The 19,748-nt window shown below is 43.6% G+C and overlaps 1 protein-coding gene across 1 annotated transcript in view; it reads left to right on the plus strand.

Moving 5' to 3' along the window:
- galnt18b (UDP-N-acetyl-alpha-D-galactosamine:polypeptide N-acetylgalactosaminyltransferase 18b) overlaps nt 1-11,730 on the plus strand; it is a 148,934-nt gene extending 137,204 nt beyond the window's left edge. Inside the window, exon 11 of the mRNA XM_073835761.1 lies at nt 10,648-11,730. Within this exon, the coding sequence (XP_073691862.1) occupies nt 10,648-10,794 (147 nt within the window). The 3' untranslated portion in view covers nt 10,795-11,730. The remainder of the gene's footprint in view (nt 1-10,647) is intronic.
- Nucleotides 11,731-19,748: the final 8,018 nt, after the last annotated feature.

The following is a 19,748-nucleotide window of genomic DNA, read 5'->3' on the forward strand; positions in this document are numbered from 1 at the left end:
TCAACTTTGATTTTATCATTCACTCATTATTTGTACTCTTTTTTTTAAGTTTTACATTTTACTATGTTATCTATTCTGTGTGCATATAAATGTGCTGTTTACACTTTTAAAACAGTCATTTTGTTTTACAGTTTTAATATAATTAAAAAAAAACAATTTTCTTTAATAACCATATGGGGATGAGGGACTAGAAATAAAACGGTTGATGAATTACTTTTAATAATACTAATTTTCTATGAGACCGTCTGTTTATCTGAGTTATTTTTGTTTTTTATAGGACTGACAATGATGTTACTCATTGAAATTTGTGTCGGTTATTTTCATTAATTAGTTTCTGTTTTATCGCATGCCATTTGTAACTTCTTTCTCCAATTATGAAATATCTCTGCTGCCTCCCTAACTGCCTTTTGTGTTTATGTATGTATCTCACATGAGCAATGGCTGAAGGCAATGCTCCAGTCTAATCTCTGTCTCACACTCACATGCACTCATCAACACTGAAATAGACTGGATCAATATTATATTCCCATGCTGGTTTACATTTCAGACATGAATTGAGAGAATAAGGCCATTCTCATAACAACCAGCTGACCAGTTCTTTATAGTGGATTGATGAGTAGGTCTGGAAACAGACGTGAGAATATGCAAGATCCTTCATGTCGGCATCAACCAGTGATGCACAACAGTTCACATGATGGGTTGATAGCATTGCTCTTCCTATTTACACTATGCCCACAGTTGAATGAACACTGCCACATTAGATTCCTTATGCTTGACTGAAGCACTTTAAAGACTTTGGAAACCTGTAACCTTTAACACACTTTTATGCATTATTATAAGTGGAACATTTGTGCCTTGGGCAGCTTTAGCAGACGTACTAAGATAAATGCAACAAATTAGGGTCAAATCAGGATAAAATGATGGACTCTTTCCTGAGAACAAACAATGAGCAAAAAACAATACAAGCTCCATCTTGTTCTATTCTTATTTCATTAGCTTCAAAGAAAAACCTTGGCTACGATTGTTTCGTTACATGTTGTTGAGGTGTTTTTGTTGCATTTGCAGAAAAATGTGCAAGCTTAATTTTTTAAAACAATACAGTAACCTTCGGATGTTGAAATAACTCTTAATGATTAAACAAGCCTCAGTTCCTCAATAAGTTTAATGACTCAAGCTCAAAGTTGAGCATAATTCTTTGAAATCAATGGCTTTCAAAACTTTCAGATGCTCAACAACTGTCAGCAGTAGGGATGGGAATCGAAAACCGGTTCTTGTTGAGAACCGGTTCCCAGTGTTTCAATTCCTTTGAATCGTTTGCAAAATTTGCAAACGATTCCCTTAACGATTCCAGTGGGCACGAATGACGTCATCGCGTGCATTGCGTAACTTACGCACGTTGCGTACTGCGTAGCTTACGCTCAGTCAATAGTAAGCATGGCGCCTAAGCGGAACAAACGCTCTAAAGTGCGGTTGTATTTTACCAAAAAAGACGAAAATAGAGCAACTTGCAATACTTGCAGCGTAGATATTTCCTCAAAGGGAGGAAATACCACTAACATGCTAAAACATTTGCGCACACAGCATGCAATAACAATAAAAGAATGTTGCATTTTCGATCTGCTCCGGACTAACAGTTCTCAACGTATATCTATGGTTCTCAACCCAGCAGCGTCACTGGCTGACAGTTCTATTTTTGTTCATATATATCCTTTTAAAAAGGAGAATTTTAATTTCTATTAGAAAATGTTGGACATTCTTGTAGAATTGCCACAAAATAATTTATGTTGTATTTTGTTAATTTTACAGAAGAATATTTATTTTATTATTTAATACATTTTTTCATTGGTGAATGGTGATGATGATGCTAATCAACAATTTGTTGTCCCTTTTCTTCCAAATGAGAATCGATAAGGGAATCGATAAAGAATCGAATCGTTAAGCAGAATCGAAAATGGAATTGGAATCGTAAAAATCTTATCAATTCCCATCCCTAGTCAGCAGTATCAGTAAACTGACAGCAAGCCATGTTACTTAGTTGAGGCTTCTTGCCAAGTTTGAATTATGAATTATTCTGAGTCTTGCAATTTTTTAATCAAAAGTATGGGGACTTTAAACACTGTCATGTCAGAAGAAAGCATCATGAGTTACTCTAATATTGCATGCCAGTTTTTTTTTTTTTTTTGTCTGGTTTTATCTTTGACTTACAGGTGTTCATTGTATTTTAAAACAATAATATCATAGGACAAAAGTAAGAAGGAATTTTTTATCTTTAAAGGAAGAACTGGTGAGAAAACCACTTCAATACTTCAGTTAGACACTGAATTTAGCACTTTTTGATTAACTCATTTATTCTATTAATAATACCCGTACAACATCCTCAGCCAACAGCTTCTCAAGCCATTTTTGTGGTCCAGGTTTTAATGGAGGAATGACAACTTATATTTTGGTTGATGTCAATAACGATAAGCAATGTAGATTTTTTGAGATAGATCAATCTAACAGTCTATCATATAAATGCTACAACAGCCAGTCAGTGCTTATGGTTAATTAGTCTGTATGTTCTGTGTGAATGAATGGCATGGTTTCGTCTGATACACAGACTCAAACGCCAACACCCAAAAAATTAGATGCTGTTTGATTCGGCATGACGTTCTGAATCTAATGAGACAAATTTCAGAAATGTCATAATTGTATATCTTTTGACCAGTAGGCGGTGATGTGCCAAACTACTCATGTGCCCTCAGGTCATGCATGTTATAACACATATCCAGTTTTATCAGAATTCGTTAAAGTGTTGCAAAGATATAGCCTTATGTCCTTTTTTGCTAACATTAAATATATTAGCAAGCTTTACAAAAGGTTTGGTATATCAAAAAGCTTTTAAAATTACAAATGTTGTATGCATTCAACTGGGTATGACTCAAGGAATCAGAAGAGAGAAAAAAAAAATTTGAACTTTTTTAGAGCTTTTAGAACTTACGGTTCAAAAGTTGTTAGCAGAAATATGAGTGCAGATTTGGCCTGTTGGTGCTGCTAGAGAGTTTGAGTTAGAGACTCAGCAAATTTGCTGTGGTTAATGAGAATATCCTGTATTCATGTGCCAAATTTCATATTTTCACTTTCTTGCAGGCGATTCTACAAGATTCCTAAGTTTAAAGCATTTGAAAAATATAGCTTTTTATTACAAAATTCAAAATGGACCACGCTCAAAATGTCTGACATAGAAATTGGTACTGTTTGATTCTGTATGCTAATTCTGAATCTAACAAGATCACTCTTATGATTTTTGGTCAAGCTGTTCAGAAAGTATAAACAAAAACTTCAAATTTGTATAACTTTTGACCAGTAGGTGGCACTGTGCCAAAACTACTCATGTGCCCTTAGGTCATGACTGGTATAATGTGTACCAAGGTTGGTCTAAATCCGCTAAAGCGTTTTAAAGATATAGACAAGTTCGAAAAAATTCAAAAATGCGAAAAATCTTGAAATTGATATTTTGGTATGCATTCAACTTGGTTAATAATAAGATCCTCTATTCATGTGTCAAATTTCATAACTTTCTTGAATGCAATTTTATTAGATTCATAAGATTCATAACAATACATTAAAGTGTTTGAAAAATACAGCATTTTACTACAAAATTTGAAATGGTCCATGCTCAAAATGGCTGATGTAGGAAAATTTAGTAATTTTGATTCAGTATGTTACTCTGAATCTAACAAGAGCTCTTATGGTTTTTGGTCAGAAAATATAAACAAAAACGTCAAATTTTTATAGCTTTTGACCAGTAGGTGGCACTGTGTGAAACTGCTCATGATCGGTATAACGTACCAAATTTGGTCTAAATCTGCCTTGCAAAGATATAGCCTCATGTCCATTTTTGTGCAAATCTGCAAATGTGCAAATCAATTTTGGTTAAAATAGGACAAACCATCTAAGAAAAATCTTGAAATTAAAATTTTGGTATGCATTCAACTTGGCATGAGCCAAGGAATCAGAGCAAAAAAGAATTTTGATTCTAGACGTCACGATTCAAGAGTTATTCACAGAAATATGAGTGCAAATTTTGCCTATTGGTAGCACTAGAGAGTTTGAGTTAGAGACTCAAAATTGTCCTCTATCCATGTGCCAAATTTCATAACTTTCTTGCATAAAGTTCTATAAGATTCAAAACAATACCTTGTGTTTGAAAAATACCACATTTCACTACAAAATTCGAAATGGTCCACGCTCAAAATGGCTGACATAGAACAATTTGGTATTGTTTGTTTCCGTATGCTACTCCGAATCTAACAAGATCATTCTAATGATTTTTTGTCAAGCTGTTCAAAAAATATAAACAAAAATGTCAAATTTGTATAGTTTTTGACCAGTAGATGACACTGTGCCAAAACTACTCCTGTGCCCTTAGGTCATGACTGGTAAACAAGGTTAATCTAAATCCACTAAAGCATTGCAAAGATATAGCCTCATGTCCATTTTTGTGCAAATCTGAACCAATGTTGGTGAAAATCAGACAAACCATCTAGGAGGAGTTCAAATTCAAAATTACGAAACATCTTGAAATCTTGAGATTGAAATTTTGGTATGCATTGGACTTGAACAAAAATTTTGCCTACTGGTGGCACTAGAGAGTTTGAGGTAGAAACTATAAATTTGCTATGGTTAATGCATGAGAATGCCCTCTGTCTAAGTGTGCCAAACTTTCCCGCAAGCGGTTTAATGGGCTGCGATAGACTCCCAGAGCAGAAGAAGAGGAAGAGATATAGACATATTTAAAAAATAAATTAATAAATAAAATATATATATAAAAAAAAATCTGTAATAGTATATCAGTGATACTGGAGTGTCACAAAGTCACAGTGTTTACACTCTTCCAGGAAGTCAACACTAGAAAAGCCCTCATTCACAGCTGTAGGTTCTAGAACATGGACACTATTGACCTGTTAAACTGTAATGCTTGTAGCTGCATGCCCTGCTGTTCTTGTAAACGCAGAGGCTGCACAGTACACATGATAGGCTTCAGGTAACACCCTTCATAAAGAAAGTGTAAGAGAATGTAAAACCTCAATCTGAAGACCTCCTGACCACAGCTGTGTGGGACTCCTTGAGCACCTCTCAAAGAACGAGAAGGAGTCTGCGGTACTGAGACCAAATAAACCCGGGTCTTAAGGCCACAGGCGTTCTCTTCTCTGAAAAGCGGGCTAAAATGAATGCTGGCAGTGAAAAACTCAGCCATCCTATCTTAGTCTTGCAGTCCCATCCTCCCCGGCTTGAGATCAGTGCGGATGCTTCCCTCTAGCTCTTAGCCTGCTCTCTCATGTCTAAGCCTGCAGCGCTGCTGTTCCCTCGCAGATACACCAGCTGTGACTCTATCAAAACCCTTTCAGAAGAGATGATGAAAGATGAAGATGAATTTGATGTGTCTGATGTCTCTAAAGTGCCGAATGTTTTGACCCACACTTTCCACTTCCTCATGTTATTCTCTTTATAGGCCTCGCAAAAACTTTCAAGATTATGATTGTGTGGGATTTCATACCAAAATGAGAAGATCATGTCCCATTAGTAATCATAGGTATTCGTACATAAAGTAGAAGCGCACATACATTTTTGTATTATGACATGAATACTGAAATAATTAATGTACAGAGTCAACAGCATCTAAAAAGCATATTTCTAATTTACAGTTTCAGAGATGTGCAAATGTTATACAAACCACAAATTATTATTTATTTTTTTATATTTTTTACCAGTGGGTGCAGGACACTATACAGGTCCTTTTCAAAAAATTAGCATATTGTGATAAAGTTCATTATTTTCTGTAATGTACTGATAAACATTAGACTTTCATATATTTTAGATTCATTACACACATTTGAAAGTAGTTCTAGCCTTTTATTGTTTTAATATTGATGATTTTGGCATACAGCTCATGAAAACCCAAAATTCCTATCTCAAAAAAATAGCATATTTCATCCGACCAATAAAAGAAAAGTGTTTTTAATACAAAAAAAGTCAACCTTCAAATAATTATGTTCAGTTATGCACTCAATACTTGGTCGGGAATCCTTTTGCAGAAATGACTGCTTCAATGCGGCGTGGCATGGAGGCAATCAGCCTGTGGCACTGCTGAGGTGTTATGGAGGCCCAGGATGCTTCGATAGCGGCCTTAAGCTCATCCAGAGTGTTGGGTCTTGCGTCTTCAACTTTCTCTTCACAATATCCCACAGATTCTCTGTGGGGTTCAGGTCAGGAGAGTTGGCAGGCCAATTGAGCACAGTAATACCATGGTCAGTAAACCATTTACCAGTGGTTTTGGCACTGTGAGCAGGTGCCAGGTCGTGCTGAAAAATGAAATCTTCATCTCCATAAAGCTTTTCAGCAGATGGAAGCATGAAAGTGCTCCAAAGTCTCCTGATAGCTAGCTGCATTGACCCTGCCCTTGATAAAACACAGTGAACCAACACCAGCAGCTGACATGGCACCCCAGACCATCACTGACTGTGGGTACTTGACACTGGACTTCAGGCATTTTGGCATTTCCCTCTCCCCAGTCTTCCTCCAGACTCTGGCACCTTGATTTCCGAATGACATGCAAAATTTGCTTTCATCCGAAAAAAGTACTTTGGACCACTGTGTTTTATCAAGAAAGTTTGCTGAACATTTGCTCATCCTCTCAGATCATCCAAGATGTAAATGAGTTTGTTTCTTTAACAGGACAGATTTGAAGGATTTTAGCATTGCATTACTCGCTCACCAATAAATCCTCTGCAGTGAATGGGTGCCGTCAGAATGAGAGTCCAAACTGCTGATAAAAACATCACAATAATCCACACCACTAAAGCAACAAGCTTTGTGTTTGTAATAAATTCATCATTTTTTGATGTTTTTACTATTGCTTCTGGCTAAAATGAGATCCTCTAGTGAAAGACGCCTCATTGTACCACCACAGAGAGGCATGAAATCACTGTCCAGAACATTCTCGTTCAACGTTCCTGCCTGGTGGAATGATCTTCCCACCCCTATCCGGAATGCAGACTCCTTAACAGCTTTCAAACGACTGCTGAAAACCCATCTTTTTCGACACTATCTGACTCAATAAAAAAAAAAAAAAAAAAAAAAAAAAATATATATATATATATATATCCTCCCTTCTAGCCTGTTTTTCCTCTCTTTCTTGATCTTCTCCTTCTAGCCTGCACTCTTCTAACAACGCCTGATATATGGTATTTTTGAACACTTCCTATGTTGATCTGCCTCCTTAGGATGAATCACTTGTTGTATTCCCAATTGTAAGTCGCTTTGGATAAAAGCGTCGGCTAAATGAATAAATGTAAAATGTAAATGTAAATGTAAAATACTACAGATAGAGTCTATTTCTATCTATAGGTGGCTAAGATATTAAGAGATAGAATCATCTATCTATAATATTGCTTTCTCCAGTGAAAAAGTCGTCTTGTCTGAATCAGGAGAGAAATATGCTCAGATCTAACACTGTTTACAAGTTTACTGTTTACATTTATGCTACACTGTTCCCTTCCGGAGGGAACTCTACGCTGCGTCCTGGTGGACACTATGGGAACTGCCTTCAGCGTGACCGGTTCTGAAGCTTGAGAGATGTGTAATCTCTCATGCTCGTCAGCCGCTGACAAGGGCGAGCTGCGGGCGAAGGATGTATTGTTCTTTGACATCCTTTGACACAGCAGCAAGTGCTCTACTGGTTTTAGCCAGGTGAGCAGGATGTGGCTGTTATGGGCGAAAAGTGATTTTCTGAGCTCTCACAGCCTGCCTGCCCCGCGTATGATGAGCTGTTGTCTGTTATGAGCCGCGCTGCGATCTGCTTTGATCTGCGTTGAAAGCACGTGCAGGGGGAGGTTGCTCATAGCAGTTTATATGAGCAATTTCACCCTGGCCACAACAGACCAGTCCCCGTGTACATCCCATTCCTTCCTGATCTATATAATAGGATCGGGAGGGCGTGGGATAAACCATATTCAGCCGCACTCATCTATATCAGCATGTTAGTTATGCTGATGCAGAGTGAGTGCGTGAGTATGGCGGGGCGTCGATGCCATCGCCTGAGGATATGCTTGCTGCTTCTCGGCAGGGGTGGCATCGACGCTGAGGGCATACGCGGCTTCTGTGAAGCCTCCGTTCTCCAGAAGCTCCGCTACCAGTACTTCCAAGCGTGAGTGTAGCCAGGTCTCCCCTTACCGAAAGTTTTTGTGTGAGACCTCCACTCCTAAGAGCTAGTGGATTGAAACTTGACAGGTTTCCTCTCTTTTTAGAGAATCTTCTGTGAAGCCTCCATTCTCCAGAAGCTCCGCTTCCAGTACTTCCAAGCGTGAGTGCAGCCAGGTCTCCCCTCACAAAAGGGTTTATGTTTGAGGCCTCCACTCTAAGAGCTTCTTGTAGCATTGAGCGTAGAGAGTCTTCTATGTAGCCTCCGTTCTCCAGAAGCTCCGTTTCCAGTACTTCCAAGCATGAGTGTAGCCAGGTCTCCCCTCACCGAAAGGTTTTGTGTGAGACCTCCACTCCTAAGAGCTGGTGGATTAAAACTGGTCAGGTTTCCTCTCATTTTAGAGAGTCTCTATGAAGCCTCCGTTCTCCAAAGCTCCGCTTCCAGGCTTTGCTGCCGCCTGAAATAATATATGGTGTTTTCCCTCGCTATGCTCTGGGCACCTCTTCAAATCCACAATAGTGGTGAGTACTCATGTGGAAACTTTGAGCACTCCCTAAAAACCCACATAGAGTGGTAAGTGCACACACAAGTCCTTGGGCACTTTCTGAAATCCACATGAAGTGGTAAAGATCCCCCGCTAAAGGGTAGGGTTCTTTTCTAAAAATCCTGGATGGTATGGGTTACGCAGTACCGCTCCGTTCCCATTCTAGAGTTGGTTCTAAAAACCCCTGGGTTTTTCCAACCCCACTCCAGATAGCACTATTTTAGGCTTGAGTGTCGCTAGGCTTCCTCTCATCTGAGAGTCTTCCTGTAGAAGCCTCCACTCTCCTGAAACTCCACTTAGGTGGTTCTATTGCTTAGGCTCTTGGAGCCTCCAGTGTTGAGTGTAGATAGGTCTCTGACCTCCACTCCCAGAGTTCCCCGCAAAGCACAGAGTGTTGCCAGGCTTCCTCTCATTAGAGAGTCTTTCTGGAGCCTCCGCTCTTCAGAACCCCCACTCAGTATGAAGACTTAATGGTAAGCTTCACTACTTTCTGTAGCGGTGAGTGTAGTTAGGCCTACTCTCGCTTAGAAGTATCAGGCCTCCACTCCTAGGAGTTCCGTGCTTGGGTAGCCGAGCTAGCTGTGACGTCGGCCCAAGCGATTCTCGCTGGAAGTGGGGAGTGATGTTCCTTCTTGACTCCTCAATCAGTCAGTTGTTCACTTACTCCTCAGCATGGCAGCGTTGGTATTGACGTTCCCATAGTGTCCACCAGGACGCAGCGTAGAGTTCCCTCCGGAAGGGAACGTCTAGGTTACGTATGTAACCCCTGTTCCCTGAGGACAGGGAACGAGACGCTGCGTCTCGTAGCCATGCTTCGGGCCCCACTTACGTCTCTGTCAGACAAACAGATGGTTGATGTATTCACAAGCACCTCTTTTATACTGGTAGGCGCCTTGTGGTGATGTCATAGGCTGGCGCCGGCCAATGTCAAAGTTCATTGTTGTTGTTCTATAAGAGCTTCAGAACCGGTCACGCTGAAGGCAGTTCCCATAGTGTCCACCAGGACGCAGCGTCTCGTTCCCTGTCCTCAGGGAACAGGGGTTACATACGTAACCTAGACGTTTTCAACTAAAATGGTGTTTTGGGGGCCTGAAAACTTTTGAAAACAGGTTTCAACATGCAAGTTTTAGAATACCATTACTGTCTCAGTGCAAACTACAAAAGCATGAATTTGTGGACAAAATGAAGTAGGAATGTGCATAAGCGTTTCGTTTTCATGGACCTAGGGTTTTGACAACATTGTCTGTATATCAAACTTTTCAAAAACGACAAGTATTTTTAGTACTTTTAGTACATTGTTGATGTGTAAACATACCCTGAAACCAGTCTAAACCAGTTCTAAGCAAATATGTCAGTGTACAATTAAGATTATGGCCTGATCTTTTGGCCAGAAGCAACGTTTTGAAGTTAAAATGCCTTGATGAGCTATTTGTATATTTTTGTGCATGTTTGCATCACAAGATGTTAATTGAGTTAATTAAGGAGTTGTGTGGATTACTTGTGGATTATTGTGATGTTTTTATCAGCTGTTTGGACTCTCATTCTGACGGCACCCATTCACTGCAGAGGATTCATTGGTGTGAAAGTGATGTAATGCTAAATTTCTTCAATAAAGAAACAAACTCCTCTCTTGAATGGCCTGAGGGTAAGTACTACTCCTGATGAGTGCTATATTTAAGCATCTGTCCAAACATACAAATTTACATACAAACAATACAAACATGCTCATTTCTTATGAGATCAGGCTGTAATGCCAGATGAGATTTTCTGATCATGAAGTGTGAAAGGTTATCCGCATCTAAAGGGAATTTTGTGGGAAGATGGATGAAGCCCTGACAGCTCCATCTATACAGGAACATGCCTGGGCACAGTCGGGGGACTCTGTAATGAAATATATCTATTTTCTTTCTCCTTTCTTCAGGGAGGCTCCATCCAGAATACAAAGTCAAAGCGATGCCTTGAACTCGTGGAGAACAATGACAATGAGTTCGGATATCAGCTGACGCTCCAAAAATGCACTGGCCAGAACTGGACCATCACCAATATGTTGCCTGGTAGCACCTTATGATGGTACCGTCGAGCCTGAAGAACATGTGGATCTGGGAGGACTGCATTGATGAATGATGACAAGCTTAAGCACCTGGATGTCTCTATTTGGATTTGACATCATATGATAAATGTTAAACATTTTTCCTAGCTACTGTACTTGTGCATACTGATAAGCCACATTTGGCAGATACTGCATTGTGTGTTATGAGGTTCTACACTGTACTGAGATTTATTTTGTGCAAGGTATACTTGGTTTTGTCTTGAAGGTTGTACCGGCTCCAATGCACACATTGAAGCCATAATTGCTACTATGTAGCAAAGCTTTGGCAACGTTCTTGCTGTATTTCTTTCTAGTGTCTCAGGTTTGTAGGTCGAGATTATTTTGAAATAACTCTGTACATTTTTGGGACATGCCAATATGTTGGAACATATCTAGATACAATCAACTGTTTTATATCTACATGTATAGTAAATATTCTCAATATTTATAATTAATGGCAGTAAAAAGATCAAATGCTAAGACGATTTGTGAGTTCTGCTCATCTACGTTTTTCTGCACAAGACCTGGTACCATCTTTCGAGTAAACAGAGACAGAGCTGTAGTTGTTATGACAGGTTAGGTAATTCCTCACAGTGTCAGTGGTTTGGTTGAACAGATGTGCTCTCTCTAGAGTACAGCTCAGTGTTTGTTTCTTCAGATGCATGGCATGCGCTTGATGCGTTCACCAAAATATTCCATCAAGATCACGCTGTATTTTATAGCAGTGGTTCTAAACTGGTGGATCGCAAGCCAAAAATAGGTTACAGGTCTGTTCTGGATAGCAGAGGAAACACTGCTAAGTACAATAATAATAACTAAACATATAGATATAATAGCAAAATAAATGTCTCTCAGTTTTTACAGTTGATGTCAAAGCTGTGCACCCAATTAAATTTGGTTACACTTCAATATTAACTGACTTTTGCCTCAGTGAACTCCTAATTTGCTGTGTATTAATAGTTAATAAGACAGTAATTTGTGCTTTATAAGTACTAATTAACAAGTCAATATGCTAGTAATTTGCTTGCTAATAAGCAACTAGTTAATAAAGTGTTACCTCAAATTCTGTGATATTTTGGTACAAATGTATCTGTAACTTGGTGAACGCTAGTTAAATTTATTTATTTATTAACATATCTTTATTGCGAGGATTAACACAGATTAACACTAAATTAGACAGATGCAGATCCGAAAACTATATGCACCAAGAGACAAGAAAGTAATGCGGCTCCAAGTGCATTAAATACAGGTATAATCAATGTTTGTGCCATTCACAATGTGTTTTGTATTGTGAATTACTGGCTTTATTAATATTAGATATTTAAGTGTTTCATTTATTTAAAATGTTATCAATATTACATTTATTATACACTTGAATGTTTGATTTGAAACAGAAAAGGTAAATGTTTGCACACTGAAATTATTTTATTACAACCAAGAGCAGGTATTGTGCCTGATGAAGAGCTAACTGGTTGAAATTTTGCACTTTGTTGTAATAAAACTTTCTGGAGCTTAAATTTGGTCCAAAATTCATATTGTGCTTAATTATTATTGTATATGAAAGCTAGCAGAACAGAATTAGAACAGCAGCTCTCATGTTTGGTACGGTGTTCAAAACAATGACTTTCATGTTCTAACAAAACAGAACAAGTTTCAAATTGTAACAAATTTTAGTTTTTCTAACCACGCATAAACGTTGTTTTCTCAAACGTTTTCTCAAACTTGTACATACACATACAGGCTGCTCACATATGTGACCATAAACCACAAAACCAATCATAAGGGTCAGTTTTTTTAAATTGAGATTTACACATCATCTGAAAGCTAAATAAATAAACTTTAGGACAATATTTGACCGAGATACAACTATTTGAAAATCTGGAATGTGAGTGCAAAAAAATCTAAATATTGAGAAAATCGCCTTTAAAGTTGTTTAGATTAAGTCCTGAGCAATACATATTATTATTTAATACAAAAATTAAGTTTGATATATTTACGGTAGAAATTTTACAAAATATATTAATGGAACATAATCTTTACATCATATCCTAATGAATCTATAATTTTGACCCATACAATATATTGTTGGCTATTGCTACAAATATACCTGTGCGACTCATGACTGGTTTTGTGGTCCAGGGTAACATATTATTGCTGACCGTATAATCAAACTTTAGATATTATTATGTTTTTAAGATACTGAAAAAAGCACAATGTCAGGGCATGTCAAAACTTCCCCAGGGCCCTTAAAGAGACCCAGAGACCCCCTCAGAGTTGAGGATGTTCATATTTAAGAAAAAATAACCAAACTCATCCAACCCAAGAGTTAACTTGAGTAAAGTACCCAGTAGGGATCTAAAATATAGTCATGCAGAATTACATTAATATGCTTTATAAGTAAGCCAGTGTGTTAGTAATATGCATGCTTATAAGCAACTTGGTCCCTAAGATGGTCCCTAAACTAAAGTGTTTTTTCTTTCATCATTTTCCGACTGAACGCACAGAAATTTAAGTCATTATTAATTGAAAATCTCGCCTTCTGCTGTAGTTCTCAAATCTTCAAAATGGCACATAATGGCCAGTCACCATAAAACAACCAATGGCTTTGGCATCATTTATATCAAACCTGGTGAGTTTTGATGTCACATTTGAATATGAATGTAAACCCTTGTGGTGTTTATAATGGTGTTTTTGGAGCACCTGATTACTGTAGGCTTTGTAAGGAAAGGAGCAGCTCAGACATCTTCCAAAATCTAAAAGGTTTAAAATGATGCCCTACAGAAGTTTCATTTGTAGATGAATTATCCCCATTTAAAGACTCATTGATACTGTTGCTCCTTGCATGGTGGTAAACAGCTTCGCTTTTCATGTGTCATTTTATTCTCAAAAGATGCCCGGATCCTCCCTGTTGCGGGAGTTGTGTGCATAGATAGATGTTTTCTTTAAACTCTCTCCCTCCTTTTCTCTCTGGTGGGTATCAAGGGAAGAAACGAGTGGCACTTTCTGTTCTCAACTTGCCAGTCCTCATTAGCATCTACAGTCCTGCTGGGCTAGAGGGATGTTTGCCATTAAATATACATGCACATCCACTTCTACCACCCTCACAATGCCACGAAAGTCTGGGAAATATTTGCATTTGCAACGACTCCATGCATGTAGTTAAAATACAAGTCAAAAGGTTTACAACTTAACAGTGCATAGCAAATTATAGACAAAACCACACACACTACTTCAGAAATGTCAGCCAATACCTATTTGTGCACCCAAAGGCGGATTGCCAAAAAGATTCTCTGACAAATTGTGATCTTTACTTTCATTGTAAATGCAGGGCGGCAAAGCACAAGGTCAACACGTCTCTCTTATCTAATGGTTTAATAGGAGTCACTCAGATCAATATTCCTTTGAGACGTTCAGCTGCCAGTGTCCTGGCTCTATGTGTCCTTCTTCCATTCAAAGATGATCAAAGCCTAAGTCTTTTTGGGTTTCAGAAAAAAAGCAATAGCGTTACCTCAACCTACGTGTGCAAAGCCACTGTGAAGAACTGATACTTATTTTAGCACTGCACTGCAGAACAAAGCATTGAAACATTGAGTGAAACATTGCGGTCACAGTTCAAGCAATTTTAGCTTTGACCCTGTTTGCTGCTGAGTGCTGACCTTTTGCCAAAATCAGTAATTACCAGACAAATTGTAGGATGTATCTTGATTAAACTAGTGTTTGTCCAGATGGAAGTAAGACAGGGATTTTTCATATTTAACATCATGACATCAAAACACTTTCCAATTAAGCACCACTAAGAATTGAACCGAGAATGCCTTTAATCAGAACTGAATATGAATTGATGTAGCAAAATGCAAAAGACAAAAATAGCTTTTATGCAAAAAAAGTTATTTTACCAAAACAAGAGGGTTCATACAAAATGCATGCTTACATATAGTCCACAAGAGAAAATAATAGTTTATAAAAATGACCCCATTCAAAGGTTTACATCCCCTTGATTCTTAATACTGTGTTGTTACCTGAATGATCAACAGCTATGTTTTATGGTATAGTGATAGTTGTTCATGAGTCCTTTGTTTGTCCTGAATAGTGATCTCGCCTGAGAGACCAATCATCTCTGAGCCTTATTCAAAAGGCCAATGAACATTGGCGAGTGGTATTTGCATGCCGAACCACTCCCCCGTGCATACGGGTATAAAGAGGGCGGCATTACAACCACTCATTCAGGTTTTTGCTGAAGAGCCGGATCGAGCCCGGCGTCAGCGCGACGTCAGGTCGTGGCAGGGGAATGTAACGTCTCCGTTCCCTCCTTCAGGGAACGTGGGTTACCTACGTAACCTAGACGTTCCCCTTCAGTCGAATCACTTCGACGTTACATTGGGAACTTAGACCCATGGAAAAGGCCACGAACCTGACACCGCGTTACGCCCTACGCCACGTGCAGACAGGCGGACGTGTCCGCAGGCGGGTACGGGCGTAACCTTCCCAACGCCCTGGGGGCCGAGTAGGGGGCCCCACAGGGGTGCCAGTTGTACTGAAGCATGGGTTGGGGGGGGGAGCACATGAGATCTTTACATGTGGAAATGAAAGTAAATTCAATATATCCATAAGACTTTAGGGACATACGAGGAAAACAGAGGCCTTCTGGCTGACCACTGGAGAATATTGAGAAAATTGCCACAACCTGCGGGGCGAAGGAAACCCAGCAGGAGCACAGTCAGGAACAACTCCGCATCTAGCCCTGACTGCGGGGCATGGAGGACCCAGGGTTCGCCGGAGGGAAGATTCTGGGAAATTAGCGCACGGACCCTCGTGGGGATGGCGCAGCAAGCCGACACCAGCCGGCCTCCCGCTCACCTGAAGTCCTTATGTTAGGACACGGGAGGAACGGCCTCTAAGCAAGGGTTATGAGCCCTAGCGAAGGTATTCCGTGTCGCCCAGCCCGCAGCTCTAAGATATCTGCTCGTGAGGCGCCAAAAGCCAACGCGTAGGAATCTCCTAAGGGGTCTGGCAGACCCTGATACAAATGACAGGGATATGGCATCTACCACCCAATGAGCCTACCTCAGTTTGGAGACAGCATTTCCTTTCTGCTGACCTCCGGAGCAATAAGAGCTGCTCGGTGCGTCTGAAGTGCTGAGTGCATACACAACATCGCAGAAGCTGGGTCTGTCTCCTCCAGGGCAGAGCTTGCAGGTTCACCACCTGATCGCTGGAAAGGCGAGGTGGGAACCTGGGGCACATAGCCGGGCCGGGGTCTCAGGTTTTGTTTACGTGAGAATGACCGGGCCCGAATTCTCGGCATGCTTCGCTGACAGAGAAGGCTTCTAGGTCCCTTACCCTCTGATGGGAGCCAGGGCAGCCAGGAGCGCTGTCTAAGCGACAGAATAGCTCGACTGGGGCCAGTGGCTCCAAAAATGGGGCGTCCCGCAGGCCTCGGAGGGCGGCGGAGAGATCCCAAGGGGGTATGGGGCACGGTCTGAAAAGGATTAATCCCTCGCGCCTAGCAGGAACCTCACGACCAGTGGTTGCTTACCTGCATCGTGGTATGCTACAACAGCAGCGACATACGCTTTGAGAGTGAAGGGGACAGCCTACGCTCCAACTTGTCCTGCAGGAAGGAAAGCACTACTGCAATCGTGCATCTCTGTGGGTCCTCCCTCGAGAGGAACCTTAGTCAGCCAACAGACCTTGTCTCAGTGCATAAGCCTGCCTAGTAAGGGTGGCTTGGAACTGAGTGACAGTCTCTATGACGGCCTGGGGCAGGCCGGAGAGGTCTGAGGGTGCCCGTGCCCAAGCAGGGAGGGGCTGCCGCGAGGGAGACGGTTACTAAGACCTAAGTCCGGGTGGGCCAGTTCTGTGGCGCAACCAACAAGACTTACTCCTCGTCCTCCCTGGACTCGCAGTGTCTGTGCGAGGAGGCTTGCTGGGGAAGGGCGTACTTGAGCCCCGGAGGTCAGCTGTGTGTCAGTGCTACTCTGAGAAGAGGCTACTGGCAAAGGGAGGAATCGGGAAGGGCAAGCAGGAGAGGCTGCGCCTTGCCGATATAGCTCCGAGCTAGCTGGAACATCACGGGGGGGAGTCGTCATTCTGCAGGGTGGGTGGACTGCCGTGGGGCCGCTAGGCTGCACGGTTGAGTTTCCCCGCTTCGAGAGAATGGCAAGTAGCAAAATCTGCCACTTAGACTCTGTGGGAGCAGATGGTGGACAAGCTGTAAGCTCCCGTCGTACACAGCATCTCAACCCGTGGTAGTCCACGGGCTGACTAGTCGGCAACACTGTGGGAAAACGCCAGTCCGGAGTGAGCCGAGACGCCATGCCCATCATAGGACTCGATCGTGCTGAAGCGGTCTCACATGAACGAGCTCAGCGGCAGCGCGGCTATAGCTGTCATGTGCCCCAGGAGCCTCTAAGTTTTGAGAGGGACCGCTGAGTTGTGCCTGAAAAAGCTCAGGCACTACAGCACTGACTGCGCGCTCTTGGTAGAAAGGCGGGCTGTCTTGTGGACCGAGTCGTGCTCCCGACCAAGGAAAGAGATCCTCTGGACTAGGCAGAGTTTGCTCTTCCTTCGGTTGGCCTGAAGGACCAGATGGCAGGGGTGCCGAAGCACCAGGTCCCCGGATTCGCACAACGGAACTCACGAGTGGGCTAGAAAGCACCAGTCGGTGAGACGGTCGGATGCGAAACCCTGTCTGCCGAAGAGGGGACAGGGGGCTCCCGTGGCCTAAAAAAGGCGAGGAGGAGGGGACTGGCCAAATGGAAGTACCACGCACTGGGGCGCTCGACCCCCGGGGACAGGCCGCCGGAGGGGTGTGTGCCGGGAAAAGTCTAGACGCGGCAGCGGGTGCCCTTCAGGCGGATGGCTGCAACCCATCCCGGGAGACGGAAGCATACTCGTATGCACTTCGTCGTGAGCGTCTGTGCCGACAGCCTGAGAAGGGGCCGGGACAGAGCTCCATCCAGGATGGGTGTTAACCCACCACTCTATCTGGGCACGTTGAAGTAGGGCTGTAAGACCCTGACCTCATCCCGGCTGGAGGGACAGGCTAGATCGCGTCCTTCGCCAGTAGGAACGCAACCTCCGCAGGCAGGGCAGAGGCGCGCATGTGGTGGGCGAGTTTTGACATGTGACGGAAGCGAAGACCACCCTGACGGTTGATGTAAGCTACGGTCGCAGTACTGTCGGTGCGAACAAGCACGTGTTTCTGACGCAACACCGATCGGAAGCGGCGAAGGGCCAGAAACACAGCCAACAACTCGAGGCAATTGATATGCCACTGCAGTCGAGGTCCCGTCCAGGAGCCCGATGCTGCTTGCCCCCCGAATGGACAAAAATGTAAAGGGTACCTCTGAGCCTGGGCGGATGCCAGGAGCCGGGCCGTACCGTCCGTATCAACCACCGTAGTGGTATCAAGGGACGTTGACCGCCGTGACCGTGGTGGGGCAGCCTAGGGGGAGACAGGGAAGGCGACTGACCACAGAAGGATTACTCTTTGTAAGTTCTGGGAAAGTCTAACTGCACTTAGGAGCGCTTACCTTCTTCCCCGAGGAGTGGAAGTGCTGCTCAGGAAGGAACTCGGGGCCGGAGCCCCGGAGGTGAACTCTGTGTACCGCTGACCCGTAGGCCAGCGGGGATGCTGAATGAATGAACAACTACCGGCCCTCCACCCGAAGTGGGGACGCAGATGTCCTCGTCCCCAACAGAGGAGTTTTCTCCACCTCCAGGGTGCCCGCATCAGAGACGCTTCGTAGCTCGCCTGCGAGTGTCTTTCCTCGCAGGACCCTGAGAGGCGGGCGGCGTCCCTCTCCCACGGCAGCTCGACGTCGGGCTGCGAGTCTAGCGTCATGCTGCTCAGCAGGGGACGGAGCTGGTTTCGTAGCCGCGGGGGGACGCCCTCGGCGACGGGCAGGCGGAGGCGGGGGCCCAGGCGGCGGGATGGTAGCTTCGCGGCGGGGCAGGATATGCTTGATGGCCTCCGTCTGCTTCTGGACTGCGGAGAACTGCTGGCAAAGTCCTCCACGGTGTCGCCGAATAGGCAACCCTGGGAGATAGGAGAGTCGAGAAAGTGAACTTTGTCGGCCTCTGCCATCTGGGCCAGGGTCAGCCATAGGTGGCGTTCCTGGACCACGCAGGTGGACATCACCTGACCAAGGGAACGCGCCGTGACCTTCGTGGCCCGGAGGGCGAAGTCGGTGGCGGCGCGGAGTTCTTCAAATACCCCTTGGTCGGGACCACTCTCGTGCAGGTGTTTAAATGCCTGCGCCTGGTACACCTGGAGTGTCGCCATGGCATGCAGGGCGGAGGTGGCCTGCCCAGCGGCGTGGAAGGCCCGGCCCGTGAGAGTGGATGAGAGCTTGCACGCCCGGGAAGGGAAACGCGGAGGGCCCCGCCAGGTGGCAGCGCCCCACGGGCAAAGGTGCATCGCGACAGCGCGCTCAACCTGGGGGACCACCACGTACCCCTTGGCCGCCCCACCATTGAGAGTGGCAAGGGGAGAGGAGCTGGAGCGCGCTCTGGATGAATAAGGAGCGCGCCACGATTTAGTCAGCTCCTCATGCACCTCCGGGAAGAAAGGGACCGGGGGAGAACGTGGCGCTGCGTACTGCTGCGGGAACTCGACGGAGTCACGCTGAGGTAGAGAAGTCCGCAGGGCTTTTTGAGCCGGCGGAGGGTTCTCTACCATGACTTGAATGTCCCCCCCGGGCCTCAGCGCGGTGGCCGAAAAGCATTGGTGGCTCAACGATCGACCGCGGGAGGAAGGCGGGGGGAGCCAGCTCGCGAACGAGCGGCGGGACTTCAGCGTGGCCATGGTCATACCTTCACAGTGTGGGCATGCACCATCCATGAACGCCGCGTCAGCGTGCTCGAAGCCCAAACACGTGAGGCAGCGGTTCATGTCCGTCCGCTGAGGAGAGGAAACTACCACATCCAGA

The sequence above is a fragment of the Garra rufa genome, chromosome 3, assembly GCF_049309525.1.
Source record: "Garra rufa chromosome 3, GarRuf1.0, whole genome shotgun sequence".
Lineage (NCBI taxonomy): Eukaryota > Metazoa > Chordata > Actinopteri > Cypriniformes > Cyprinidae > Garra > Garra rufa.